Source organism: Lolium rigidum, chromosome 2 (genome assembly GCF_022539505.1).
Source record: "Lolium rigidum isolate FL_2022 chromosome 2, APGP_CSIRO_Lrig_0.1, whole genome shotgun sequence".
Lineage (NCBI taxonomy): Eukaryota > Viridiplantae > Streptophyta > Magnoliopsida > Poales > Poaceae > Lolium > Lolium rigidum.
In genome coordinates this window covers 6,649,235-6,675,660 of record NC_061509.1, presented here as the reverse complement: position 1 = coordinate 6,675,660, position 26,426 = coordinate 6,649,235, and the positions used below count along the sequence as shown (strand labels likewise).

General features: G+C 47.6%; 1 protein-coding gene, 1 long non-coding RNA gene and 1 pseudogene across 4 annotated transcripts; all 3 read right to left on the bottom strand.

The window, feature by feature from the left end:
• LOC124689156 overlaps positions 1-1,593 on the bottom strand; it is a 68,698-nt pseudogene extending 67,105 nt beyond the window's left edge.
• Positions 1,594-2,569: 976 nt separating this feature from the next.
• LOC124685902 lies at positions 2,570-3,424 on the bottom strand. The gene is made up of 3 exons (XR_006997641.1): positions 3,157-3,424; positions 2,977-3,086; positions 2,570-2,720 (listed from the first exon to the last, which is right to left on the bottom strand). It is a non-coding gene; the product is annotated as an uncharacterized LOC124685902 (long non-coding RNA).
• A 5,789-nt stretch (positions 3,425-9,213) lies between these two features.
• On the bottom strand, positions 9,214-14,481 carry LOC124691224 (zinc finger CCCH domain-containing protein 13-like). Of its 3 annotated transcripts, none has more exons than XM_047224492.1 (11): positions 14,239-14,481; positions 12,662-12,799; positions 12,502-12,535; positions 12,081-12,213; positions 11,920-11,976; positions 11,438-11,535; positions 11,245-11,316; positions 10,931-11,115; positions 10,377-10,561; positions 9,739-9,951; positions 9,214-9,618 (listed from the first exon to the last, which is right to left on the bottom strand). In XM_047224492.1, exons 1-11 carry the CDS (start codon positions 14,396-14,398, stop codon positions 9,559-9,561), a joined length of 1,335 nt encoding a protein of 444 aa, XP_047080448.1. In that variant the 5' UTR covers positions 14,399-14,481; the 3' UTR covers positions 9,214-9,558. The 3 variants fall into 3 exon arrangements, with proteins under 3 accessions (XP_047080448.1, XP_047080449.1, XP_047080450.1); XM_047224493.1 differs by having other exon boundaries at positions 9,214-9,594; XM_047224494.1 differs by having other exon boundaries at positions 12,662-13,548; positions 14,239-14,349.
• Positions 14,482-26,426: the final 11,945 nt, after the last annotated feature.

The window sequence follows — 26,426 nt, the reverse complement described above, 5'->3', positions numbered from 1 at the left end:
GTCCTCGGCGTCGAGTTCAGCGCGCCGGGCCCTGATGGCGTCCTTCCAGCGCTCCGTGCCCAGCGTCGGCGGCGGCGGGACGCCAATGCCGTTCACGGCCATCTTCCAGCCGCCGATGCTTGGCGGGCGCATGTCCGGCGGGACAGGATATCCTGCATGGTACATCGCACACGCCTCCTTCACGGTGAGGCTGCCGCGGCCGAAGCCGTTCGCCACGGCGATCTTGCGGGAGGATGAGGACGACATTGCTTGGAAGGGCGAGGAGAAGATCTGGGGGCGGCGAGGAGAAGATTTGGGAGCGGCGAGAGATTGGGACGAACCGCAGGGCCTCTTAATGTACAACGGCGGCAGCGGGTGGTTGCACGCAATAACGCCGGCACGGACGGCCACGCGGCCATGCACGACGAGACGCGTCCCTGCGTCGCCTGGGAAAACAGGGACGCCATTAACGTCGCTGGACCAAAGGTAGGTGACGGGGTTTTAGTCTTCCGAGCCACTGACGCATCGGGCCCGCGTCGCTTCGCCTCCTTTTCGTTGTGCCCGGCGTGCCCGGAGCGTCCTCTGTGGGGCGGGGATGGGCTCGGGGCGCCGGACACCGTATCGGGCCGCGCCGGACAAAAAACGGCTTTGGGGGACGCGGCTGGGAAGGTTTTTTTGTCCGGCGCGCCTCAAATCGCTTTGGTGGACGGTTTGGGGGAACGCCACTGGAGATGCTCTTAGCTACATTGGAGTGGTGCGAGCGTTTTCCAAGTGCACATGTGCAACATCTCACTGCAGCATCGTCCGACCATTGTCCTGTCGCCCTGACGTTGGAAGAGCCAACGATGAAAGTTAGCTGATGCAGGTCAAGGGCCTTGACTCCTAGCGTCATCAACCCGCAGCGACGTCATCAAGCTCACCGCTGGAGACTCCATCACCACTATTGTAAGCTCAAGAAGTCAGTCAGCTCGAGGCTCCCTTGGCGATCACCAGAGGTCCTCTTAGTAAAGCAGTCAATACAGATCTCTGAGGAAAAGCATTCCAATAGCCTGAAGCCAGTGCTGCCCTTCAACTCTGAACAAGAGAGGAAAGTCACGCAAAAGAATGTGTACCAAAGTACGTTGCATAAGAAGCTTTGCAGATTATTATAACATTTACAGTAGACGCTAACAAAGACAGAGGGGAAAGGCTACAATGCTCCAAGAGAGCACCTGTTCAATTTGAGAAACATGAAGTAAATCCCGAGGCTCCCTTGGAGATTACTAGAGGTCCTGTTAGTTAAACCCTCACTACAGAGAGGCCTGAGGAGAAGCATTGGGATCATGGAGTAAAACTGTGTCAATATACTAACTGAAATTACCCTTCAGCTCTGAACAACAGGGAAAAATAAAGCAAAAGAGTGTGTTCCAAATACGTTGCATAAGACGCTTTGCAGATTACTATAAGATATGAAGTAGACGCTTACTAAGACAGCGTGCAGGTTCTAGCAGATTCAGAGAATCGAGCAGCACCTGAGCAAGACTTTGGGGAGCGGTGCAGGACAAGACCAGCTCCGAGGGGGAGATCCGTAAACGCTGCACCATCGTCAACAGCTACCCGGACTGAGATGCCCATCGATAGTCTTCTTTTCCCTGAAAATTGTCAGTCCATGATGTGATTTTGCTCTTGATTCTGATAAAATGTTTGTTGCGCATGCTGGTAAAAAACTTTCTTCAGGTTAATTGTGAACAGAGTGCAAGTATCCAAGAGGTCCATAAAACTGAGGCTGCATTCATAGAACACAATACAAGCTCAGTAACCATACAGAAAGCAACGATGAAACATATGTAAGTTCAACTCACACAATTGAGAGAATAAAACCTTATACAAGTCTGCGTAAGAAATAGGCCTTATCATAATAACAGCTATAATTCAATTCTGTCCACACAGGAACAGATAAATGCAGCTTATTGCTGGAAGAAAATAAAGATGAGTCTCCCCAACAATACACCTACATCCATAGTTTATAATGCAATTGAGAGAAGACATCGAAAAATACTGCATTGTGGGAAACAGAGTGCAATTTTGCATGGCACTGATGCTGCAACCGAAGAGCGCCAACCTCAAGAGCTCCAAACCACAGCCAGAAACCAAAGACACTAGACAGCTCCAGCAATCACAGAGTAATACAGCCACAGGGTTTCAAGTTGATGGTGATCTTCCTTTGACCCATCCAGTGATGTTGCAATAAATATGGAGGGTTCGTCGAGTGTCTGGAGCTGATTGCCTGTTGGTATCTCTCCTGGTCGAAGGTTGTTGAAGAGACTAACAGTGTTGACGGACATTGTTAGGACAAGTCATGTCTTAGACAGGCCTAGTGAAGTGTACTACTCTGACTCAGAATTCAATCAAGTACGTACTGTATCGTACTACAAGACGCATGGGGAATACTTTTTGCAATTTATTCATCTAATGATTTAGAACTTCCAACTCAGACAGTCATGGAAGCTTTCAGCCTAAAATTTCTAGGAATAAAAAAAATATGGATCTGAAATTTCCAAACCTGTGAGGAGGAAGAAGGTCGACTGCGGTGGGCCGGAGGCGATATGAACCACGTGTAGTCCCCATCGGGTCCTCCGGCCTTGACCGCCAGCAGATGACGACAACAAAGAAGACCCTCAGCACATCGTCCCATGGGGGAATACTTGGCCAGCCGCATGCGTCGTGCGGTCAGCTGATGGGAGAATGGCATGGTGGGGTTCCTGAGGGAAATGAATGGATTTTGGTTTAAACTAAAAAAGATGCAAACATGTTGAAAGCTGAAACTGAAAGAAGGGAAAGGGAATGGATAAAGTACCAGGTAGAAACCAAATTATATCAAAAACTCTATAAAACATATTTAGAAGTTCTCTAATTTTTTTGAACAAGATAGGTTTTCTCTTTTGACGTAAAAGGCACGTACTCTGCTATATTTAATAAACATTGGAAAAGGAAAATAATACAGAGGGGGGTGCATACTTGATCATGGGTGCTTGCTTTTCTTGGTTAGAAAAGCTGTGGAAGGAGAGCTTTCAGTCCACGGACATGATCTATCTATATACTTCATGTTCCACACAAGAAATGCACAACTGTGATGCATAGGAAAATACCATGAGTTTCCTGCCTGAGATATATATACGTGACAAAAAGTCTATTTACCATCATGTGCTGTCAGCTTCTCATGGTAAAAAATACACTGGAATTCAAATGGGTCCTGTAACCAATTGCATAGGAAAATACCATGAGCTGGAGGCAGGCAAGCAAATAATAAACAGAAGATGCTATTTTCGATGTTGAGCTCATCTTTTCTAAATGTGACAACTAATTATAAGCCTTGTAACCAATTGCATAACAAGCTGAAATTCACACCATCTCCATGCAACTATCTGTGGTGTTCATCAGACGGCAAACCTTGGACAGCCCGAAACCTGTCAGCTGAACACCGTCAAAACAAACAAGCAGCAGAAGCATCGAGAAGAACAAACCATGGTGGTTCCCGAGGAACTAAAACGGTAACTCCATGTCCCGAAAAATGTTTCAAGGAAAATGGGCTATAACTATAAGTAGACTTCTGTAGCAAAGATCCTGAACCATGGTGTCATGGTGAGAATTGCACTGAATAAACTAAGAACGATCTAAAGTTTCAAACTGTACCTACAGAGTTCAGCTAGCTAGCTTAGATAGGCGAGTGGAGTGAATTATGTACTCGGGTAATAATGTCCTCTTACATGTGCCTCCTTGCGACGCTGGCTGATGACTGGGCAGGATGAAGAGGATGACAACAATGAAACTAACTAAGTGCATCTGGGCCATTGCTGCGTAACATAATGTGTCCACTGATTCAGATGGATGTGGCGATTAATGAGTAGTACCATCGATACATGATAAGGTAAGATGCTGATGATGAAGACGGTGGTTTGAATCATGCGTAGGCGGCAGTATTTGCTGATGCAGGAGACCTAGCATGGAATAGACCTGCGCCCTATGCAGGTGGCATCCATCCCAAGACACGAACCTGTGAGCCTCCTGGCCGACCTGCACCACGCTGTGCCCGCTTGTCACCTTCACCCCCCTCTCCCTCATCAACCACCGCATCCGCGCCTGCTCACCGCCTGGCATGCCCATTGACATCAAGTACCCAGCCGAGTTGTCAGGCTCCAACTCCAGGACACGACACGCTGCGTCCCGCCCGACCTCGCAATTGCCATGGCTTCTGCACGCGCTCAGCAGCGCGCTCCAGGCTGCTGCTAGACTGCCGCTGGTGGCGGACAGCATCCTCTCCTCGATGATCTTCGTCGCCCCCTCGAGGTCCCCCACGCGCGCCAGCATATCGACCACGCACGACAGGTGCTCCGCCTGGGGCTGCAGTGAGTACTTCGCCGTCATCCGCTCGAAGTGTGTCATGCCCTCCTCCACCAGCCCTCCATGCCCGCACGCCGACAGAACAGCAAGCATCGTGACGCCGTTCGGTCTGACATTGTCATCGTCTTCCCGCTCCATCCTGTCGAGGAGGGCGAGGGCATCCGGCGCGCAGCCATTCATCCCCAGCGCGCCAATCATGGAGTTCCAGGTGAGTACATCCTTTCTGGGCATCGCGTCGAACACCCTCATTGCCGTGGTCAGGTCGCCGCACTTGCCGTAGGTGTCCACCAGAGCGTTGCCGACGTCCCGCTCCAGGGCTAGCCCACTCCTGACGGCCACGCCATGGGCACATCTCGACACCCTGGTTTCCGCGCAGTCGGTGCACGCTTGGAGGATGCTCAGCATGGTGATCGAGTTGGGCGTCATCCCGGCCTCCCTCATCGCGACGGAGCATGCCATCGCCTCGTGTGGCCTGCCGTTGTGGGTGCAGCCAGCGATGAGGGTGCTCCAGGTGACGACGTTCCTGTCGCGCATCCCTCCAAACAGCCGGAGCGCATGCTCCAGGAGGCCACACTTTGCGTAGGCGTCCAGCAGCGCGTTCAGCAGCGGCAGGCTCGACGAGGCGAACCAGAGCCTCCTGAAAGCCACGGCATGGACCGACCTGCACCACATAGCCTCGTCAAGCTTCTTGCACAGCTGTAGCAGCACCACCAGCGTGGTCTCGTCGAAATCCACATCATCGCCACCCTTCAGGAAGGACGAAGAGCCGAGCAGCTCCAGCGCCTCGGCGCAGCGGCCGGCATGCACGAGTCCTGAGAGCATGCTATTCCAGGACACCACATTCTTCCACGGGATCATCTCGAACACCTTCATCGCGGACCGCAGGTCGAGGCACCTGGCGTACATGTCGACGAGCGAGTTGGCGACGAAGACGTCATCGCCCTGCAGCCCGCGGCGCTCCGCGACGGCGTGCAGGGAGGCTCCGAGGGCCAGGTGGTCGCACGCGCGGAGGGCGACGACAAGGACAACCCCGTCCAGCTCCACGGCGCCGTCGGCGAGCATCTCGCGGAAGAGGCGCAGGGCCTGGGCGGCAGAGCCCCCTGCCAGGCAGGCCCCGATCATGGACGTCCAGGACACCACATCTCGGACAGGCATTTCGTCGAACAGCCTGGACGCGGCGAGGTAGTCCCCCGAGGCGGCATACAAAGCGAGCAGTGAGTTGGAGACCTCCGCGTTGCCGCCCAGGCTGATGTAGGCCGTCTTGGTGAGCCAGGCGTGCACGGCGGCGGAGAGGTTACCGTAAGACGAGGCGCGACGGAGGAGCGCGAGGAGGGTGGCGAGGTTGGGCCGGAAGAGGGGGAGAGACGCGAAGCAGAGGCGGGAGTAGGCCGGCGTGGGCGGGAGGTGGGCGACGAGGGCGTTGTAGGTGACGTCGTCGGTGGGGGTGGAGGGGCAGCGGAGGTGGGCGAGGGCGAGGTCCGGGCGCGCGGCGCGGAGGTAGCAGGTGAGGAGCGAGTTGGAGGCGGCGGCGGAGATGGGGCGCTTGCAGGCGTCCGCATGGAGCTGCGAGGCCAGGGCCAGAGCGGAAGGTTTGCTCTGGCTCGGCAGGAGCAGCGTGCAGCAGAGCTTGAACAACGCCGGGAGGAGCGCCGCGGGCTTGCAGTCGCCGAGGTACCGCCGGACCGCCTCGTCCACCGCCACCGCTGCCATTCCCGCTCCAGTGAAAATGGTTAAGTTGCGTAAATGCAAGTGCTCCAGTGAGTCACGAAATGGAAACTTTAGTCCAATCTCTAGCAATTAGGTGCTCCTTCCTTTCCACAATGCAGTGTGCATTGCTTTTCTCGAAAGTTAAACAGCATCAACTTTGACAACGTTTTTTTTTTAACAGGAGAGGTCCCGAATGACCTAGAGCTTCATTCCATTATTAGCGGTGGAGGTACAAATTACAAAAAAAGGTCCTGAAAAAGAAATTACAAACCGACTCGTACATTTTGCACTAAGGACCTTTGATTGTAAAGAGGAAACACCATCAAGTCCAGCTCCAGATCCACCACCGTAGGGCTCGCCGGAGCCAACCTCCACGCCACCGGGGACAGAACCACTTGGAGCATGGAAGCGGGAGCTAACTCCGACGAAGCTGTTGAGCCTCCGCTTTGAAACTGATTGGAGGTTGAAGAAGGCCTGAGGACGAACGAGAGTCGTCTCACCAGGTTGGAGGGGCCGCCCTATGGCCAAAGAGTACGGCGACTGCGGCGCCGTGGTAGACCTCCAGGGGTGTAGGGGCCGCCTTTCGGCCATGAGATACGGCGACAACGGCGCCGTGGAAGTCCTCCGACAAGAAGCCATCATACTCCGTGCTGCAGATGCGGGAACCAGCCACAGGCAGCAAGTAGCCAACCCTCTTCTCTCTCACCACCATGATGAACAGAGAGGAGGTGGCCACCGCTGCATCGCCGGTTACCAGATCCACGGGAAACAGCCTTATTTACGTAGATCTTCATCTCCCTCCGCCGCCACACCTTTGGCTCCGACCGCCGGAGCTCCATGAGGTCGAGGAAGAAGACGATGCAGTGCCAGATCCGGCTGCTGGGATCCACCACCTCTCTCCCGGCATGAGCATCATACGCCACTAGGGACCATAACCTAAACCTAGTACTACTACTATCTACTCCGGCGCCTTCTCCTCTCCATCTTCGGCCGGCTATTCCGGGAGAGAGGAGGAAGGAGTGGCCCGGTGAGGAGGGAGAAGGGCACAGGTACTGTAGCGAGTTGAGACGCGTTGGGGGTGGGGGGGATGAGAGACTCGGTCCTCCTTGACAACGTTTATTGAGAAAATATATTATATCTACAATATCAAATGTATTGTATAAATGTTAAAATATACTTCATGATGAATCTAATGGTACTGAATAGTTTGATTACTAAAAGAGAAGGAACATATGGTGCACCGAAATTCCCATTAAGAGCATCTCTAGCCACGTCCCCCAAAGCATTCCCAAACGGCGCCGGATCGAGCGTTTGAAGGATGTGTTTTGTTCGTGCTGCGTTTGGGGGACGTCGCTCCCCAGCCGCGTCCCCCAAACATCGGTCCCAAACTTTTTTTAACATTAAAATACTCTTTTTTGTTTTTTTGCATTTTCATTTTAATAGAGAGAAGAAACATTCCACAAACTTGGGAACATGGTTTACACAAACTAAGACATAGTTTGGAACATGTTTTCCACAAACTAATACATAGTTTGAACCATGGTTGACACAAATTAAAACATTGGAAAATGAGGAAACCTAACTAGTGTTGGTATCGCAGATTTCGTGTGTTCGCTGCCAAGAAAGAACACTCCCAGGCACCCAAACTGGAAAATCTAGCTGGTGATGATAGCCATGTTGGTCCTTTCGAGGAAGAACATCCAGAAACCTCCGTGCCTATTTCCGCTACGAAGAAACAACACTCAATCGTCCTCCTCATCGTTGTCGCCGTGGTAGTGCCAGCGGCGGCGCGTGTTGTCGAACACCTTGACGTTCATGTCAGTGTCGCCAAGGTAGGAGAATGTGAGCACGCAGCCGGCTTCGAGGTCGTGGTAGCGCGTGAACTTCTCTCAGCCGGTGTAGAGGTACATCTTGCCACGCTCGTCGAAGAACACGTCCACCGGCCACCGGCAGCAGTCGCAGCCAGCCTCCCGCAGATGCAGCGCGGCCGGCTCGTTGCCGGCAACGAAGTCGGCGAACTTGTTCGGCAGCCTCTGGATGCCGAGTGGGTTGCCCTTGAGGACGACGACGAACTCGAACAGCACTTGCTCCTCCTCCTCCTCCTCCTCCTGCAGGTCCGACGACGAAGACGACGGTGTCGCAGGCGACGGCGAGCATGCAGCTCTGCCGCGGCCACGACCATGACAACGGTCGCGACCTTGGCCTCTGCCTCAACCAGCCATGGCGTCGACTCTTGAGATGGTGACGACTAGGGTTGGGAAGAGAGGCGATAGGGTTTGTGTGCGAGGGACGATGAGAGAGCGCCCCTTTTATAGGCCGGAGGGAGACGGGGGAGCGGTGGCGCTCATTAACGCCAACACGCAGAGCTAGGCGAGACGAGACGATTCGCTGCGCCTCTGCGAGAACTGCACCATCACTGCACGCCAATAACTTTCGTCGCGGGGTAGACGACAGTTAGGTTAAACTTCAATATGCCGCTGACGCGTCGATCCCGCCACTCCTCGCATCGCTTTTCGTTGTGTCCGGCGTGTCTGTAGCGTCCCCTGTGTAGCAGGGACAGGCTCGAGACGCTGAACACCATATTTGCCGCGCCGAACAAAAGGAGACTTTGGGACGCGCGGCTATGAACGATTTTTTATCCGACGCGTTCCAAATCCCTTTGGGGGAGGCAACGTGGAGATGCTCTAAACAAAGAACTGAATGTTTCAAATATGATCGTCTAGCCGAATCAAAGAGCATCGTCGCCCAAGCCAAGTTACCATAGAGCTCCTTGTGAGTTGTCACAGACCTACCAACAGTTTTAAAAAAGCGTCCTGAGCATTGCCAGAGACCAATAAGTCGGCTTCGATTCCTGATCTTGGCTGAGATGTTTTCTTTTACGTCTATACGCCAGACGCATTCAGGAATGATGTGCCAAGCCATCTCCAGGTTTCTGAAGCAAAAAAAATGGCAGAAATAATTGTCCCAATCATTGACGCAGTTGAAGCACGTCCACAAAGAGGTATATATATAAAGAAAAATGATCCAATTGTAATCCATCGACATGCCACCGTTGAACTGAATCGAATCAGACGACTTGGTGGGATAATAGCAGAATGTAGTGACATCTGGCACAAGACATACTTCTGCCAAGGACAACACTTCATCTGCCATATCAATAGTAAGACCTGCTATTTATCAACTGAACGGTTAGGCAGCAAACTACAATGCTTGGTACGAAGGATCATCTATGCCTAGCGCAAGTGCACACCACTGACACTAAAAGAAACATACTGGTTCTATTTCACGAAAAACAAGTTAGTTGGCCACATCCAGGCTCAGTCAAAACTTAGGACCAAGAAGGATGATGCCACTACAAAAGGAAGATTATATAAGCTAAAAGTTCCAATATATGTCAAACAAATATAGAATAAGCACTTTGTACACGGAAACGCTAATCAACGGTCTTCACTCCCAAGATCGGCAGCTGGCTGCTACATCATCCAGCTCCGCTTATTCCACGTCCACTTCTTCGTCAACGTCCTCGTACTGGGAAAGGGGCAACACAGCAGACTGTTCAGCAGTTAAATGCAAAATTTTAGGCAGGGAGAGACTTCAAATGAGCAATGTCATGCTATTCAAGTGATTAACAGATCCACAATTTCTTGGACCATGCAAATGTAGTTCACCTACCTGCCCATAAGCAGTTTGGGCCACTGGTGGAGGTTGCGGGGGCATAAGAGGTGATCTACTTCTGTCGTCAATATCGTTTTCCAGCGCATCATCTAGCAATGCATCTATCTGTTCGTTTCTATCCTCCAGATCAACAGCCTCGTTAAGATCATACAAGGCACGAGCAGCCATGCCAGTTGAGGGCAAAGCATGCTTGACTGGAGATTCTTTCACCTGTAAGTTCACAAATATCTACTCAACAGGGTATTCGCTTGCAATATGAAGAGTGGAACCATCAAGGAAAGCTATCAGGCTCGCTTGTTATTTAGAGGTTAAGCAAAGGTAAGAAAAATAAAGGCAGCAAGCACAATACATAGTCCTAATATACTCCCACTGTTCCTAGATATAAGCCATATAGTTTCTGGCACGGAAATTAAAGAACGCACATTTACGAAAAATTGCACCATGCTTGGCTAGGTTTAACACTAGGCAATTGACGTGAGCTAATAGAGGACATTGCATAAGATAAGGAAACCTACTCAAATCTCTAAAAATATTGTCGATACAAGCGGGGCAACACAGTACACCTTATAATATGGAATTTTACTTAAAAAACTATATGGCTTCTATATAGGAACGGAGGGAGTAGAATACTGTACCTGGTCTGCAGAGACAACATTTCCGAGCTTATTCTTTTCATCTTCCCACAGTCTCTTCTTCAAATATATAGATTTTGTTCCATCACTCCCCTTGCTTGCTTTATCATAATCTGTAGTTTCACCTTCTGACCTATATTTATCGGACCTAGAAATTGTATCCGAGTCTCGCTCTCTTCTTTTCTTAGCTGAGAAACAGGAAAAATGATTACATATTGGTATGCAGGTAATATGATAGGAAGATATTTTTGCAACAATGCACTGAATGTAATATTACTAGCATGAAAGGAAACAAATTGCCCCTTCAGTGATTCTACATAAAAAGTCACTTCAGTGATTCTACATAAAAAGTCATCAAATCACGTGCTATTTGAGCTCTTAAGATTAACATAGAGGAAAGCTTTAGCTATTGACTAAATAGGATGGGTTGCTTAAACACAAGTTCAGATGCTAATGGAAAGAAAAAATGTACATCAGCACATAACACGATTCACACTGTATTCATAACATAAGTTCTCCATGAGTATATAATCATCCCAATAAATGAAGCTACCTACCAGCTTTTGCCTCATCACTAGTTGAGTATGGGATTGGTCTCTTTTTAGCTGCAGTAGCTTTTGGACTCCTTTCATAAGCATTTGGATCTTCATCAATATGGATGCTGGAAGCTTCTTCATTAGCACCACGCTTCAAAATATCTGAACGAAGCAAATCACCAAGCCTCTCAAAACGAGCTTGTGACCTGCACAAGTCCAATAGTCAATACTTAGTTAGCTACAAATTCTTATACTCATGGAAAGATAGAAATGAGTGCTTGTAAGCGAAGTCAAGAATGTTTCTCGTTCTAAGATCTGACATGATGAGTGCGCACCTTTTCAACTCTTCCTGAGCTCTCAAAAACCGAACATGGGCTTTTATGAACTTCTTCATCTTTGACGTCATCCTACATGGGAATATAAACCAAATGAAAATTGTGTATAGCATACTTTGATAGAACCTTCCAGATTTTGACATAATAATAAAGGAAGGGATCAAATTGTCATGTGCAAGTGTTGCTTAAATACCTATGATGTTCTTCCTTCTCCCTCCTCAGCTGCTGATCAAGATCACTTACTTTGCTTGAAATCCTGTGCACTTCCTCCATTTTCTCGTCCAAAACGATCTACAGAATAAATGTTAATTAGAGTGTGGGGTGAAGATTTTAGAAGATGATGTAAAGGTCACATATCAGAAATCAAGGATTTGCAACGCTAAGGAAGGGCGTAAATCACAAGTCAATCTTATAAATGTTAATCATTTAACATAGCATGCTAACATTTACTACCTCTTGTTTGGACATTAACAAAGTTTCCCACATGCAACTTAGACTATCACTTTTCATATGAATGCATTATTATACTATTATTGTGAATATATTTTGTTTCTAGCAATACAGATAGCCTTATCAAACACGTGTTAAGAAGTTGGACTCCATGTTTCTTAAAGGCACGTACATTTGTATGGAATGTGTAACATATGTACCAGATTGCATGAAACAAAAACTGACCTCGAGATGAGATTTATCTTCACGCAAAGCCGCCATATCAAATCTAACTTGTTTCAGCTGCACAATATTCACTTTATGAGAATTTCACAATTTTATAATGGCAAAATGTGCCAAAGGTACCAGTGAGCTACAAACTAGATTGCGCACTCTAAGCCTCATACCTGATTTTCATGATCTTCTTTGTCATCACCACTTGAGAATTTTTCCTTTTTTCTATCATTAGTATCAGAAATAGGGGAACTCTTGGATGAATTGGTTTCTCCACCATCAGTCTTCTTTTCATGCCTCCTCTCACTGAAAGACAAAACATAATGTGAAGTAAAATACAAGATAAACAAGACTTCACCCACATTCAAAATAAAAAGGAAGTATATGGTAAACCCATGGACCCACTGAAACTGCAGTAAAGTAGGTACTGCATTCTATTTAGATTGGAACAAATCACAGTTTGTTCTATGGTGAGCACAATTCGACATATATAAAATAATAAATGACTTAAAAATAGTAATACATATTTTAAAGTATATTCATAGTTAAATGGCTCCAAATGATGAAGATCAAATGTTGAAATACTTTATATACCTCTTCCTGCTGGGAGACCGTGAAAAGCTAGACTCTGCAAGCAAAATTACAAATAAGAACTTATAGCATGAGCAATCAGAATGTAAAAGCAGCTGCATGCGTAGAATAACTAGCATCACACCAAATAGTGGAGAGAGAGAGAGAGAGAGGATTTGTTTACCCCTTTCTCGAGAAGTTGGCCTTCGATCATGAAGGGAACGATGACCCCTGGGATCTCTTCCAGGGGAATGCCTCCTACGAGGTGAGAACCTCCTATCAGGCCTGCCTCTGAAGTCAGCACTTCTATAGTCTCTTCTCCCTAGAAGTAAGAAAGGTTTACGCGTTTTATGCGAGGAAGAGCTCATGTCAACAAAGAAAATGGAATGATATGGAGAAAGGACACCCATAAGCCTGTTAAGCTTACCACGACCTTGATCTACAAGATTATTCAATTAGCAATAAGTAGTGGCGGCTCCAGGATAAGGTCATTAGCCACACACACAAAAAGCAGGGCCAAAAAATAATACACAACCAGACACCAAGATACAATGATGCACCATTAAGGTAGTACCAATACTCATAATGCTGATCATCTGAAGTGAAATGGATGGAAGCTCCATAAACAGCCCATACAGTAACTATGATGAAGAAAGGTCTGCCATAATCCCAATATCACCATATAAATGCACTAACATTTGTCCAGATATCTCCCGCGAAGGATGGCAACGAACTGGAATTGCCAGTGATGGGCATACTTCCCAATGGAACTAGTTGATGTGCCATAATCAAAAGATATGTGACTTGGTTCATTGCAAAACTTGCTATTCATTCAGTGGGCTCTGCCATAATCATAGCACATGGAGCATATTTTTGGGCATCAATCAACGGAAGCCAAGACCCTCAAAAGTTGACCTTCTGATACAGCCCAAGCATTTAGTGGTGATGAAAAATCGTTGAAATAACCGATCGAAGAAATCTATGAAAACGGTTCCTCCGGCAGCAGTTGAGTCTAATAAATTTGCGATGACAGTTAAATCAAAAGACAACCAGTAAGAATGCCACCTAATTCTGCAACAAGCTTCCAGTTGTTAGAACTGTTCTCTATCTGCACAGCTGATGTTCAATTCAAGCACTAGTATGAAAATTATAGTAATATCACACAAGCAAAATAGGACAAAACAGATAAAGCACATAAATCACATGCATCATGAAGCAAGTATAAGAATATTTTCTCACTTCTCCCTAAAATAGAAAAATAGACCAAATAAGTCCACCCATGAATGATCCAATTCAGATCCTTTGAATGCCCTAGCATGGTAAAATTCAATATTACTTCCTTCCGAGAACTGGAGCGTATCGCCAGTTTGCAGTACTAGTAACTATTTTTGTGTGTGTCAGGCAACCACCTCGTAAAGTCCGTCAACGTTATTCACCGATAACATCTCGTTCAGCTAAGCCTAAATTTCGTCAAGAACCATTCTTGGTAGGGTCAAAAACCTAATCTTTCAGGCATTCGTCGATTTCTGGAAATATTTCAGACAACCTGAAATCCAAAATTTTCATTTGCATCTAGCTATCCGCAGATCTATACTTCCATCGCATGAAAAATAGATAAATTGCACACATCCAACCCTCCCCGCATCTCGCTGAACACCCGAAACCCTAAACCCCGGGCAGGGATCTAGGCGAGAAACAAACACGAATCGACCGAACAGAAGGGCAATGGGGAGGCACGGCGAAAGGTATTTCCACACATACCGGCATGGTGGGGCGGGAAGGAGGGACGGGAGGAAGGGGGCCGGCGGAGCTCGACGTTGCCGTGGGCGAAGCTACAGAGCTCACGGTCGCAGTTGCCGTTCTGCCACAGCGCGCAGAGCTTCGTCTTGTACGCCGGGCCGCGGCGAGGTGGGGGCAACATCTCGCGGCGGTGGAGGCGGCGGGGATTCCGATCGCGAGGGTTTCGATGGGAGGCGGAGCACCTGGGTCGGGGAGAAGACTGGAGAAGGTAAGGGCTGGGAGGCGTTATAGCAGATGGCATATAAATGTCGTTTATAATGAAAAGTACTAAAAGATCCCTTCAAAAAATGAAAAAAAAAGTGTAAGATCTATTTTGAAGCGTAACATAGAATTAAATCCAAAATATATATAATATCTACAGTACCAAAAAACTGTGAAAAAAGTAATTCTTGTTTTAAACCCAACAAAAGTTATAGTGTGCAAACTTATATGTTTGACCAGGTTTACTAAAAATATCCATGCTTAAAATTTCTTAAAGAACTAGGCCAAACTTCATATATTTGACTCAGCACAGATTTTATATTGTGCAAGAATTGAAGGAGTAGGAAAAATCTTGCTTAAACCTAAACACGTCGTCGTCCCGAGGGCCGGTGAGAACTTACCGGGAATGGCTTGGCGGTTCCGCGTTGCCGGTGACGTTCTTGCGCGGTGTGTGGAGGAGGAAGGAGGGACCGGCGCAACCGGGGAAAGGATGTGGAGGAGCACCGGTGATCAACCGAGCAGCGCCAGGCGGAGAAGGTCTCTGGACCGGCGGCGTGATGAGGTCAACCGGAGGTCCACCAAAGATCCAGATCCAGTGAGTGGCGGCGCTGGAGGAGGAAGACGATGAGAGGTGGCGTGGTGAGAAATGAGGATCTCACCCCTCACACTATTTATATTTGCGGCCTTGAGATGCGTTCGTCACATCATACGGTGGGAACCCGAGGGTTGCACCGTTGGATTACCACCACGTGTCCTAGGGTTTGAGCGGTGAAATCGCCACGAAGGTACTTTTAATGTTTGAAATCACCGCAATCCAGGAAAGCTATCTATGCTAGAACTTCCGCCCTGGATTTTAGGAAGATTCTCTTGTAGAGCCTTGCCATGGAATATACGCAAAATCCGCGAAGCAACCGTTGGAAGAAATTTGACCATTGGAATCAGGGTCATGAAGTTTCCGGCCAACATTTGGTCGGAGATATGAAGTTTTGAGTCCTTCAAGATTCTCTATTATTCGTTCCAGACAAAGACGAAGATACATGCGCAAGCTGTGTTGGATGGAAAAAATGGTGAATCTCGGAGAACTCTGAGGGCTACTATTGTGGATATGCCAACTAGGAGTACCATGGTAGTGTCTCAATTCCGGCAAGACCGGGTGGCCCACGGATGGTGGTTAGGCCGGGTGACCCAGTTGCTGGAAAACCAAGATGGAGGAGTCTAGTGACATAGGCATCCCCAATGGGCCTGCCGAAGATGGTACCCGGGGTTTACTGAAGGCCCACGAGTCGAAGAATATGAAGTTCAGAAGCCCGAGTTATGTTAAGGAAAGTTAGAGTTGTATTAGGAAATATAGACTTGTAATTTTACGGGACGGGTTAGAAACCCTCCCGGACTCTGTAACTTGTGTATTATGAATCCCTCGGCTCCACCTCCTATATAAGGGGGAGTCGAGGGACAAAGAAAGGATCGATTTATTGTTTCACGCAACCCTAGTTTTCATAATCGTCGAGTACTTTTCGGCTGGAACCTTCGAGATCTACTTGCCCTCTACTTCCGACTAAAACCCTAGTCTATAATCTGTAGGCATTGATAAGTTAATCCCTTGTCAATTGGCGCCGTCTGTGGGGATTAGAGGCGACAAGGAGCTGATCTCGATGGCACGTTCAAGATCATCGACTTCGTCAACTGCAAGCAACGCTTTGGACAGAGGTAAACATATTGAAACTAGTCTAGTCGATTTTGTTCCTCACCCGCCCTCCCGTTTGGATGCATATGCGTATCTGGGGGAGCCTATGGAGATGACGTTTTGAAAGTTTCAATTCCGCGTCGAGAAGGAAGGATCATATCGTCTCGAAATTCCGATCTCGTCGGGATTATCGGCGGTCGATCCCGATTTTTCGGATTCAACATCGTCAACCGAGTCAGGCGAAGAAGAGATTTCGTCGCCACGCTTCATCAGCACAAGGGCAAGTGAAAAACTCTCCAAGATCTTCAGCGACATGTCTTTCGAGTCATTTGCGGACTCCTATATAAGCGATGACTCGAGCAACATCGACAGCTTCAACTTCATCGACAAATCTACTATTGTTGGAGAGGTCTTCACCAATCTCTATGATGGTGTCACCAAACCCGACAAAGTTCAGAATCCAAAATATCATCGAGATCTATGCAATTGGAGAACCAAGCCGATCAGAGCCAGGAGGCGTCGGAGGCTTTCGACGATGCGGAAACCCATATGTCGATCACGGCGATCTCGGGCGAGGTTTAGGCACTAAATATGTCGGGCCTACACAGCGTCTAAGAGTTCAACTCCCACAAGAAGCGTGGGACGAGCCGCAAGAGCTATGGACGGTGCGAGAACCAATGACTACAAGCTGCTACGGCGGAAGGTGCAAGCTTACCAATACAGACTCGCTCGCTTTGGCGAGAGAATTAGAAAAGCAGGACGGCGCCTTGAATAGAAGAAGGGAGCGGCTTCAGCGTCAAGCGGGCGAAGGCGAGATCTAAGCCGAAATTCGAGGAACTTCGGGAGATAGTCATAGAGAAGCTCGAAGGAGAGCAAGATCTCGGCTACAAAATATACACAGAAGCGAGAGAGAGAGAATTTAGTTCAAAACCTCGACATGTCTTTTATGTCAATCGACACGAGGGGAATATCATTCCCAAAACACCGGAAGAGGCTCGGGTACATGGCAACGCAAGCTTTCATCCTAAGCGTCAGAGCCACCTCCCGGAGATCCAAGAGAAGCATTGTATAACATGGCCATGGCAGGATGCGGAGCCATGGGAGCGAGCATTCGCAACTACACCTCCCGAAGGAGGCTGCAAGGCAAAATAGTCCACGGCCCTGCAGTAGCGGTCGCGGGATCCCCGAGAGCGAGCGGGGTCGGAGATGCGAGCGACTCGGAGCCGAGGGTGGATAGAGCGCGACAGGATAGAAGGGAACATCGGCATTCACCAGAAGTTGATGAAGAAGATATGTGCGGACTCCCGTGCTTTACGAGACGAGTTCGAAAAACTCGAGTCCCATCAGGATTTAAGTTACCCGACAATTTCAAGAAGTTTGATGGTCTACAAGATCCCGAGGATTGGCTAGTCGATTATCTCGAGACAGTGAAGCTGATAGGTGGAACCAGAGCAACAGCCATGCGAGTATTCAAGTACACTACAGCGGAGCCGCACGATCTTGGATAAAGAAGCTTCCTCCGGAGTTCCATCGGCAAGTTGCGATAGTTTTGAGGATGTATTCGTCAAGAATTTCCGATCTACTTGCAAAAAACCAGCGTCACTATAAGAGTTGAGATCGTGTAGACAAAAGCATGATGAATCAATGAGAAAGTACATCCAGAGATGGAACATCATTAAAAACTCGGCAGAGAACATATCTGACGAGAGGGCAATAGATGCGTTCGTGGCAGGAATTCGACGAGGAGATTTTGTCGAAGACTTGGGGAGAACAAACCCAAGGACAGTATCGGCATTAATGGAGATAGCAAACAGATGGGCGAGACGGAGAAGATGTTGTTCACAATAAACAACATAGGTCACCGAGAGGAGGACCGCGATCGAAATTTCCAAAATAGACGACGATTCTCTAGGCAGTTTTCGAGTTATGACGCTCCTGGCCAAATATCGGCTGGTTTCCGAGGAAATACTGGGGGAAACAGTCGAGATGATTATCAAAGGAGTAGCGAGCAGCGAAGCGACAATAGAGATGATTCCCGTAACAATAGACAAAATAATGGACCAAGGTTCCAGAGACCATACGTGTCTCCCGAGGATATGATGAATGGACCGTGTCAAATGCATTTTTTATCTTGACAATAATGGGAAGAGACAGTCAGGACATCTGCAGAAGGACTATCGAAATTTTCAAGCAATGTTGAGATTTGCAGGGCAAGCCAATGCTCAACCAATGCACAGAAACCCCCAGGGGCCAAGGAGTGAGATCCACCTTCCACCTCCTCCCGCAATTACGGACGAAAATCGGCACCACCTCAGAATAGCGGCAGCACCACACCCACCTTCATATGTTGATCCTAACTCCAACGGCGCGGTCTCGATGATTCAGAAAGCTAGGCCGTCTAATAGGGCTCAGAAAGTAATCTCACGTCAAGTGTTCATGGCAGAGAAAATGCCTCCACCAACGATTGAGTACCTAAATTGGTCGGGACAGGACATTGGCTTCACAATTGCGGATCACCCGCACAAGTTCCTCGACCAGGGGCGGTCAGCACTTATCTTACCGGCGGTGATCGCAGGATTCGACGTATCTCGAGTATTCATAGATGGAGGCAGCGGTCTAAACCTTATGTATGCGGATACACTAAGGAAGATGAACATATCCTTGGCAAATTAAAAACCAACTGACACACGTTTCCATGGAATCACGCCGGAGAAGCCAAGTTATCCACTGGGAAAGATCAATCTCGACGTTCAGTTTGGAACCCGAGAAAATTACAGGATCGAGAGGCTGGAGTTCGAAGTTGTGGATTTCCCGTCGCAATATCACGCTTTGTTGGGACGACCGACATATGCCAGGTTTATGGCGGTACCACACTACACGTACCTGTTGTGGAGGTTACCAGGACCTAAGGGACCAATCACAGTCAAAGGCAGTTTTGCATTAGCTGATAAATGCGACAAGGATTTTCACCGACTGTTAGAAACCTTCGGGATGCAGGCAGAATATATGGCGTCAAGGCTAACAACTGATTATGACGTGTTACCAGATGCAGGAATGCCACTTAGGGAGCCAACCTTTAACACTACCAAGGATTCCAAGGAAGTGCAGATTCACCCGACAGATCCAAAGAAAACGACGTCCATTGCAAAAGACATGGACCTCGCATAGGAAAGCGCTCGTCGAGTTCCTCACGTGAGCACTGGAAAATCTTCGCATGGTATCCAGGTGACATGCCGGGAGTACCCGGGGAACTTGCCGAGCACCACCTAAACTTGGATCCAATAGCGAGACCAATTAAACAACCTTTGCGGCGTTTTCGGAACCAAACCGCAAAGCCATGCTTGTCGAGAGATTGATCGACTCAGAGAAGCTGGTTTTATTAAAGAGTTACATACAGAGGCCACGTGGGTCGCTAACCCAGTGCTGGTCCCGAAGAAAAACACGAAAGTCCTTCGCATGTGTGTCGACTTTACGTGTCTCAATAAACACTGTCCAAATCATCGACTCTATGGCAGGATGTGAACGTCTTTCCTTCCTGGATGCATATTCTGGTTATAACCATATCAGACTAAAAAAGATGATGAAGTCAAGACAGCGTTCATAACACCTTACGGCGTGTTTTGCTACAAAATAATGCCTTTCGGTTTGAAAAACGCGGGCGCAACATATCAGCGGATGATGCAGAAGTGTTTGGCAACACAGATTGGAAAAAGCGTACAAGTGTACATTGAAGACGTCGTCATAACATCAAAGAAGGGGTCAACATTGATCGAGGATTTAAAAGAAACTTTCGACAACCTTGACAAGTTCTGCCTCAAGCTGAACCCGACAAAGTGCTCTTTCGGCGTCCCTGCGGGAGAACTTCTCGGGTTCCTAGTCTCAGCAAGAGGAATCGAAGCCAATCCAGAGAAAATTCAAGCTATCGTAACAATGAGAAAGCCGACAAAGTTGAAAGAAATATAACAGTTGACCGGGCGAGTCGCAGCTTTAAGCAGATTCATCGCCAGACTAGGAGAAAAGGCGTTGCCGTTCTACGCCTTGATTAAGCAAGGAGAGAAGTTTCAATGGAACGAAGAGGCAGATAGAGCTTTCGAAGATCTCAAGCGCACAATCTCGACACCACTAATTTTGGTGGCGCCTAAGGAGAAAGAACCCCTTTTTCTATACATTGCAGCCACGCCTCAGGTGTTCAGCACAGCCCTCGTTGTCGAAAGAGAGGAAGAAGGAAAACTTCATGGAGTACAGATGCCAGTATATTTCATCAATGAAGTTCTATCTCCCTCAAAACAGCGGTACCCGCAGTACCAAAAGCTAGCGTATGGAGTGTTTACAACCGCAAGAAAATTGCGGCACTACTTTTCGGTGCATCCGATAATAGTGGTCAATGAGGCGCCTTTATCCAATATATTAAACAATCCAGAAGCTACGGGTCGTGTCTCCCTGTGGGGAATAGAGCTTTCCCCTCGGGACATCACGTACGAAAAAAGAAAAGCAATAAAGTCGCAAATCTTGCCAGACTTCATCGCAGAGTGGATGGAGCTACAAAATACGGGACCCCCGGATTTATCGAGAACTTTGACTATGAACTTCGACGGGTCCAAGAGATTAGAGGGAGATGGACCAGGCGTGATACTAATATCACCTGAAGGCGACAAATTAAAGTATGTCTTACGGATGACGTTTCCAAACACGTCTAACAATGAGGCAGAATACGAAGCTCTCATACACGGGATGAAGATGGCGAAGGCTTGTGGCGCAACCCGACTAAAAATCTTTGGCGACTCACAATTGGTGGCTTAGCAGGTCATGAATCAATGTGATGCGATCAATGAAAGTATGATAGCATACAAGGAAGTGTATAACGAGCTGGAGAAGTTGTTTGATGGATGCGAGGTAAATCACATCAGCAGGCTAAGCAATGATGAAGCCGATGTTCTTGCAAACATTGGGTCACAGTGTCTCGCGATTCCACCAGGCGTGTTCTGGGAGGAGATAGCAGAGAGATCTACAAAGCCGAAAGAACCAAAGAAGAAGAAGAAGGATGAGAAACCCTCGGGGGCTACAAAAGCAGCACTGGAAGAAGAAGAGGAACCGGACTTAGTAATGATGGTACAAATTCCATGGATGCAAGCGTACATATCATACATCCTAAAGAAAGAAATACCAGACGATCCAGTTAAAGCAAGGCGAGTTATCAGACGTTCTAAAGCCTTTACTGTGGTCAAAGGGGAGTTGTACAAACGAAGTATTTCGGGAGTGTTGCAAAGGTGCGTCACACCCGAAGAAGGAAGGTTAATTCTGAAGGATGTACACGAAGGAATATGTGGTCACCATGCAAGCAGCCGAGCTATAGCAACCAAGGTTTTCAGAGCAGGATTTTATTGGTTGACGACGAATCGAGGATGCGAAAGAAATAGTTCGTACTTGCGACGCGTGCCGAAGATTTGCCGCAAAACCTCATTCTCCCAAGACGAGAATTGATGCCAATACCATTGTCTTGGCCCTTTGCTCAGTGGGGTCTCGATATGGTGGGAAAATTACACAAAGCTTCGCCAGGAGGATACGAGTACATTCTCGTCGCTGTCGATAAATTCACGAAGTGGATAGAAGCAAAGCCAATAAATTCACCAGATGGAACATCTGCAAGCAAATTCGTGAAAAGCATTGTCTTTCGGTTTGGAGTGCCTCATAGCATCGTCACGGACAATGGTAGCAATTTTACATCCAAGGAATTCAAGGCATATTGTGCAGAGGTAGGCATCAAACTACACTTTGCATCAGTTGCGCACCCGCAGACCAATGGTCAAGTGGAGAAAGCCAATTGTATCATCTGCAATGGTATCAAGAAGCGTTTGTTAGCACCGTTGAAAAAAGCTCGACATACTTGGCCTGAGGAGTTGCCTAGTGTGTTGTGGAGTATTCGAACAACACCAAATACAGCGACACAAGAAACTCTGTTTTTCCTGGTCCATGGAGCTGAAGCAGTACTGCCGATAGAAATAGAGCATGATTCTCCGAGAGTAACGGAATATGATGAAGAGGCATCAAGGAAAGCATTGGAGGATTGTGTCGATGCACTTGATGAAGCTCGAGATGAAGTGTTATCACGGGTCGCTAAGTACCAGCAAGATCTGAAAAACTACCACAGTCGATGATTGAGGCCAAGATCCTTTCAGGTGGGTGACTTAGTTCTTCGGCTCAGACAAAAAAGCCATGAAAAACTTGAGCCGTCGTGGCTTGGTTCGTACATCGTCACGGAAGTAATCGAAGGAGGAGCATACAGAATCAAGGACAAGAAGACAGGACTTGCCGAGCCAAATCCTTGGAACGTGGCGCAACTCAGGCGTTTTTACGCCTAGAGTCGAAATATAGTCCTCCTTATAAAAATACAATGTACTGAAACGCCCGCGAGTTTTCAGACGCACTCTTTTCCTTTCAGGGCACCGAGTGGGGCTGAAAGGTTTTTAATGAGGCGGGCTCGCGGTGCTGCAATATAGTAAAAGATATTGGTGACATGCATCTTTTTTCGTCGACAGGCTCGGGGGCTCATAACCGTAAATATAGTATACTCAATAAAATTTATTTGCCTTGGTTTAACCTTGCAAACACAATAAAGAAATTAGCCACCGAAACACTCGGGGGCTAGGGAAAAGAAAATATATATATATATCTGTCTTACAATATACATACAGAAAGTTATAATTTTCTTTCGACAACATAAGCTATTTACTGGAAAAATAAACTCAGTCATGACCTAAAAGGTCGTCAATATTTACTCTATCTTCTTCGGCAGAGGCACCCAGAAAATTAGCATAATGGCCATATGCAAAAAAGTCGTCATCCATCCAAAGAAGGTCACCAATTATCTCTTCAGCTACTGGGGTAACTACTGCATCGATTTTTTCGACACCTCTTCGCTGTTGTCTCAGCTTGGTATGGACAGTTTCCACCACCTTTGTAATATCAAGTTTGGAGTGGCAGATCTGAAGCATAATAAGGGCAAACCTGGCGCCAGCTACCAGTTGAGCTCTTACAGAACCATGGATTTTTGTGTGAGTCCTTAAATTTCTCCATCAGCTCAGGAAGGGTCTTCGGTTGAACATTCTGAGGAAACATAGAATTGTAAATCATGGATAAAGTTTTGGTACAAAACTCAAGGAACTCACGAACTTGGCATGAGCGGTCCTGGAATCTGACGATTTGTCGGGTACGTTCCGGGGTAGCCCAAAAAAGAGAGCCATGGTCAAGTGCCAGATTAACAAGGAAATTCGACCTTGTGTCCACTCGTTCATCTTCGGCAGCGGCGTCTAGAAAGGGACCTATTTGGTGACAGCACAAGAATTACAAAGGAGAAAACAAGGAAAAAACATAGGAAGTTTAGGTTTAAGAAGTATACCTGCCATTTCCAAACTTGCTTCAGTCATCAACTCGAGCATAAAATTCTCTCGGGAGGTAGCCTGCGCAGCTTCAGCTACGGCGGTTTCTTTGGCAGCTATAGCCTCCTAAGCCTGCTGTAGCACAACCTTCTCCTTTTTTGATGATCTTCGAGACTGATCCATTATTATAAGTGCCTGCTTCTTCATAGACTGAAGCTGTTGACGGAGTTCTTCGAAGTCTTGTGCTGAACCCTTACTCGAGGAATCTTCAATAAATTCATCATCAACAGGCGTTTTCTTCGAGTAGGAGGAAGCAGGAAAAGCACCGGAAGGACGAGGAGTTGAAGTGTAGTTATAAAATACCAACTGGAAATAAAACTTTCGACATCAATCATCAAGCAAAATAGATTTCCATTGATTTTCAAAGTATTTACATGGCTAAAGGAGGGTTCCTAATGAACTAATGGGGCAGTTGTCGCCAAAGCTACTATGGCGACAGCATCAAAAGAGAAACAAAACAAAAGAGAAGACAAGGTGGTCTACTTGACCTCCGGCTTCGATGAACTAGGAGCGGGAGTTGGCTTGCATCTGAGGTAGGCGAGGATTTTCTTTGAGTTTGGCTTGGCAGCCTTAATCAACGACTGCCACCTCTTCGTTTCCATCTCCTTCGTATCGCCAACTCTCGCCCAGTCGACATCTTGTTGGTTGTCAGCAACCAAGGCGATAGTGCCTTCAACACCAACTTTCAAACCTTCTTGGCGAAGTTTGAGCCCAAGATCTTCTTGAGAATTGAAGCACTTGGCGAGAGCAGTACAAAAAGAGAAAAAAAAAGTGAACGAACAAGCAGACGATAAAAATATATTACCTGAGGGAGCGCGTTGGTGGCGCTATATGGTGTCACACGACAAGATGACGGGACGGTGTCTTTCTTACTAAGCGACGAGATTTTTCGGACAAGTTTTTCTAAGACCTTGACCGGTAAATCTATCGACAGGCGATCCACATCCTTGTCGCCAGCATACATCTAAAGGGGGTTTTTGCGAGCTTGCAAAGGCTGCACCCTAATCCTAAGGAAATATGCCGTGATTTGGATACCCGACAATTCTTGTCCACGGGTATTTTGGAGCTCGTGGATGCGTGTCATCAGCGCCTCTGTCGCTGTTTTTTCTTCGTCGCTAGCCTCTGCATCCCAGGACCGGCGGCGACAGATATTTTCGTTGCCATCGAATGGGGGAATGTTGTGTTCCGCTGAGTCGTGGTTTTCTTCGTGGATATACAACCATTTTTTGCGCCACCCTTGAACTGAGTCAGGGAATTTGACGTCAAAGTACTCGACATCAGGGCGGACGCAGATAACAACGCCTCCTATGTTATAGGCAACGTTGGGTGAGCCATTACGGCGAAGGAGGAAAATGCGCTTCCATAAAGCCCAGTTAGGCTGGACTCCAAGGAAAGATTCGCACAGAGTGATGAAGATCGAGATGTGGAGGATGGAGTTGGGAGTAAGATGGTGAAGTTGCAATCCGTACACAAAAAGCAACCCACGCAGAAAAACGTGAATGGGGGAAGACAGGCCGCGGATGAGGTGGTCAACGAAACTGACCCGATACTCGATAGGAGGGGATGGATAGCTCTCCTCGCTGGGGAAGCGCAACGAATCTTTCTTCTTGCTGATCCCAAGCTTCTTCAGCAAGTTGATATCTTGGGCGGAGATTTTGGATCTCTCCCACTCAGTGCTCTCCAGATCCGTTGTCGCCATCTTTGCTTCTGAGGTGTTGTGCCTTGAAAGTCTTGGCCGCGGCGGCATCGACAATGGTGTGGAGAAAGTGGAGCAGTACGCGTGCGCTAGAATTTGGTTGTTTGCAATGGAGATTGGAGCAGAGGAGGTATGAGCAATGGTGCAGCGAAGGGGAATAAGCGAGGAAGAAGGAGAGTATTTATAGCAGGATTAGTCAGAACGCCGCACCGTTGGATGTTTTCCAAATAGACTTGATGCTTTACACGTGGACCAAAGGGTATAATGGTACTTTTTATCATGATGGAACTGGACAGGCGCGGAGCAGAAAAAGCGGAGGACGTGTGTCCCCCACTTGCGTAACGTGTCAACAGGTTGCAGGTTTTGGGCCCGCAGGTCAGTGAACGGACAGCTCTCCCGTCTTCCCAATACAAGGATCGTGGCTATCATCAGTAATGATGTCACCTCTCTAAAGAAAAATTTCGGCTATAAAGATTAATGAAATTGGCGGCAGACAAAGACAATTGATTATTTCGGGAAGCCTTTGATCAAATACAAGTTTTTGCTCAAATGCTCGGGGGCTACTTTGGAAAAAAGAAAAAAATTCGAGTATGACAAAATAGAAATGGCGAGAGCCTATGAACAAATACAAGAATTTGTTCATAGCCTCGGGGGCTACTCCCATCGGGAGCGCTGGTCGCGCACCCGATAGATATGAAAAGCTCGAGAAAGAATAACAATATAGCGACAGAAAGTATTAATCTGTTGAGCCTACAACCAAGTACAAGTCCTTGGTTGTAGCCTCGGGGGCTACTCCCATCGGGAACGCTGTTCGCATGCCCGATGAAATTATAAAAAGAAGTGAGCATATTTCGAGTTATACAAATAACTCTACATATACTCCCATCGGGAAGGCAAGATAAGTCATCAGTTGACTCAACAAAATGTGCTATTCCAACGAGCCGAAAAGCACTCGACAATATATTCTCGGAGCGCCAAAGTCGCGAATAATCTTTGAATGCCGCAAAACTCTGCGAAGGTAAGACCCCGCATCCGTTACGAGCGGCGTGGCACCGTCTCCGACGTCGGTTTGCTACTTTTTTCCGTATCAACAGATACGAAGAAAAATCCTAACGGACGCGTTAGGTACCCG

Excerpts from the sequence above, each read along its gene's own strand:
- LOC124691224 (XM_047224492.1), bottom strand. The coding sequence starts at position 14,398 with ATGTTGCCCCCACCTCGCCGCGGCCCGGCGTACAAGACGAAGCTCTGC. Across the intron at positions 12,800-14,238 it reads CTTCCCGCCCCACCATGCCG|GGAGAAGAGACTATAGAAGT; the intron begins GTATGTGTGGAA and ends TCTTACTTCTAG. Across the intron at positions 9,619-9,738 it reads CCCAAACTGCTTATGGGCAG|TCTGCTGTGTTGCCCCTTTC; the intron begins GTAGGTGAACTA and ends ACTGCTGAACAG.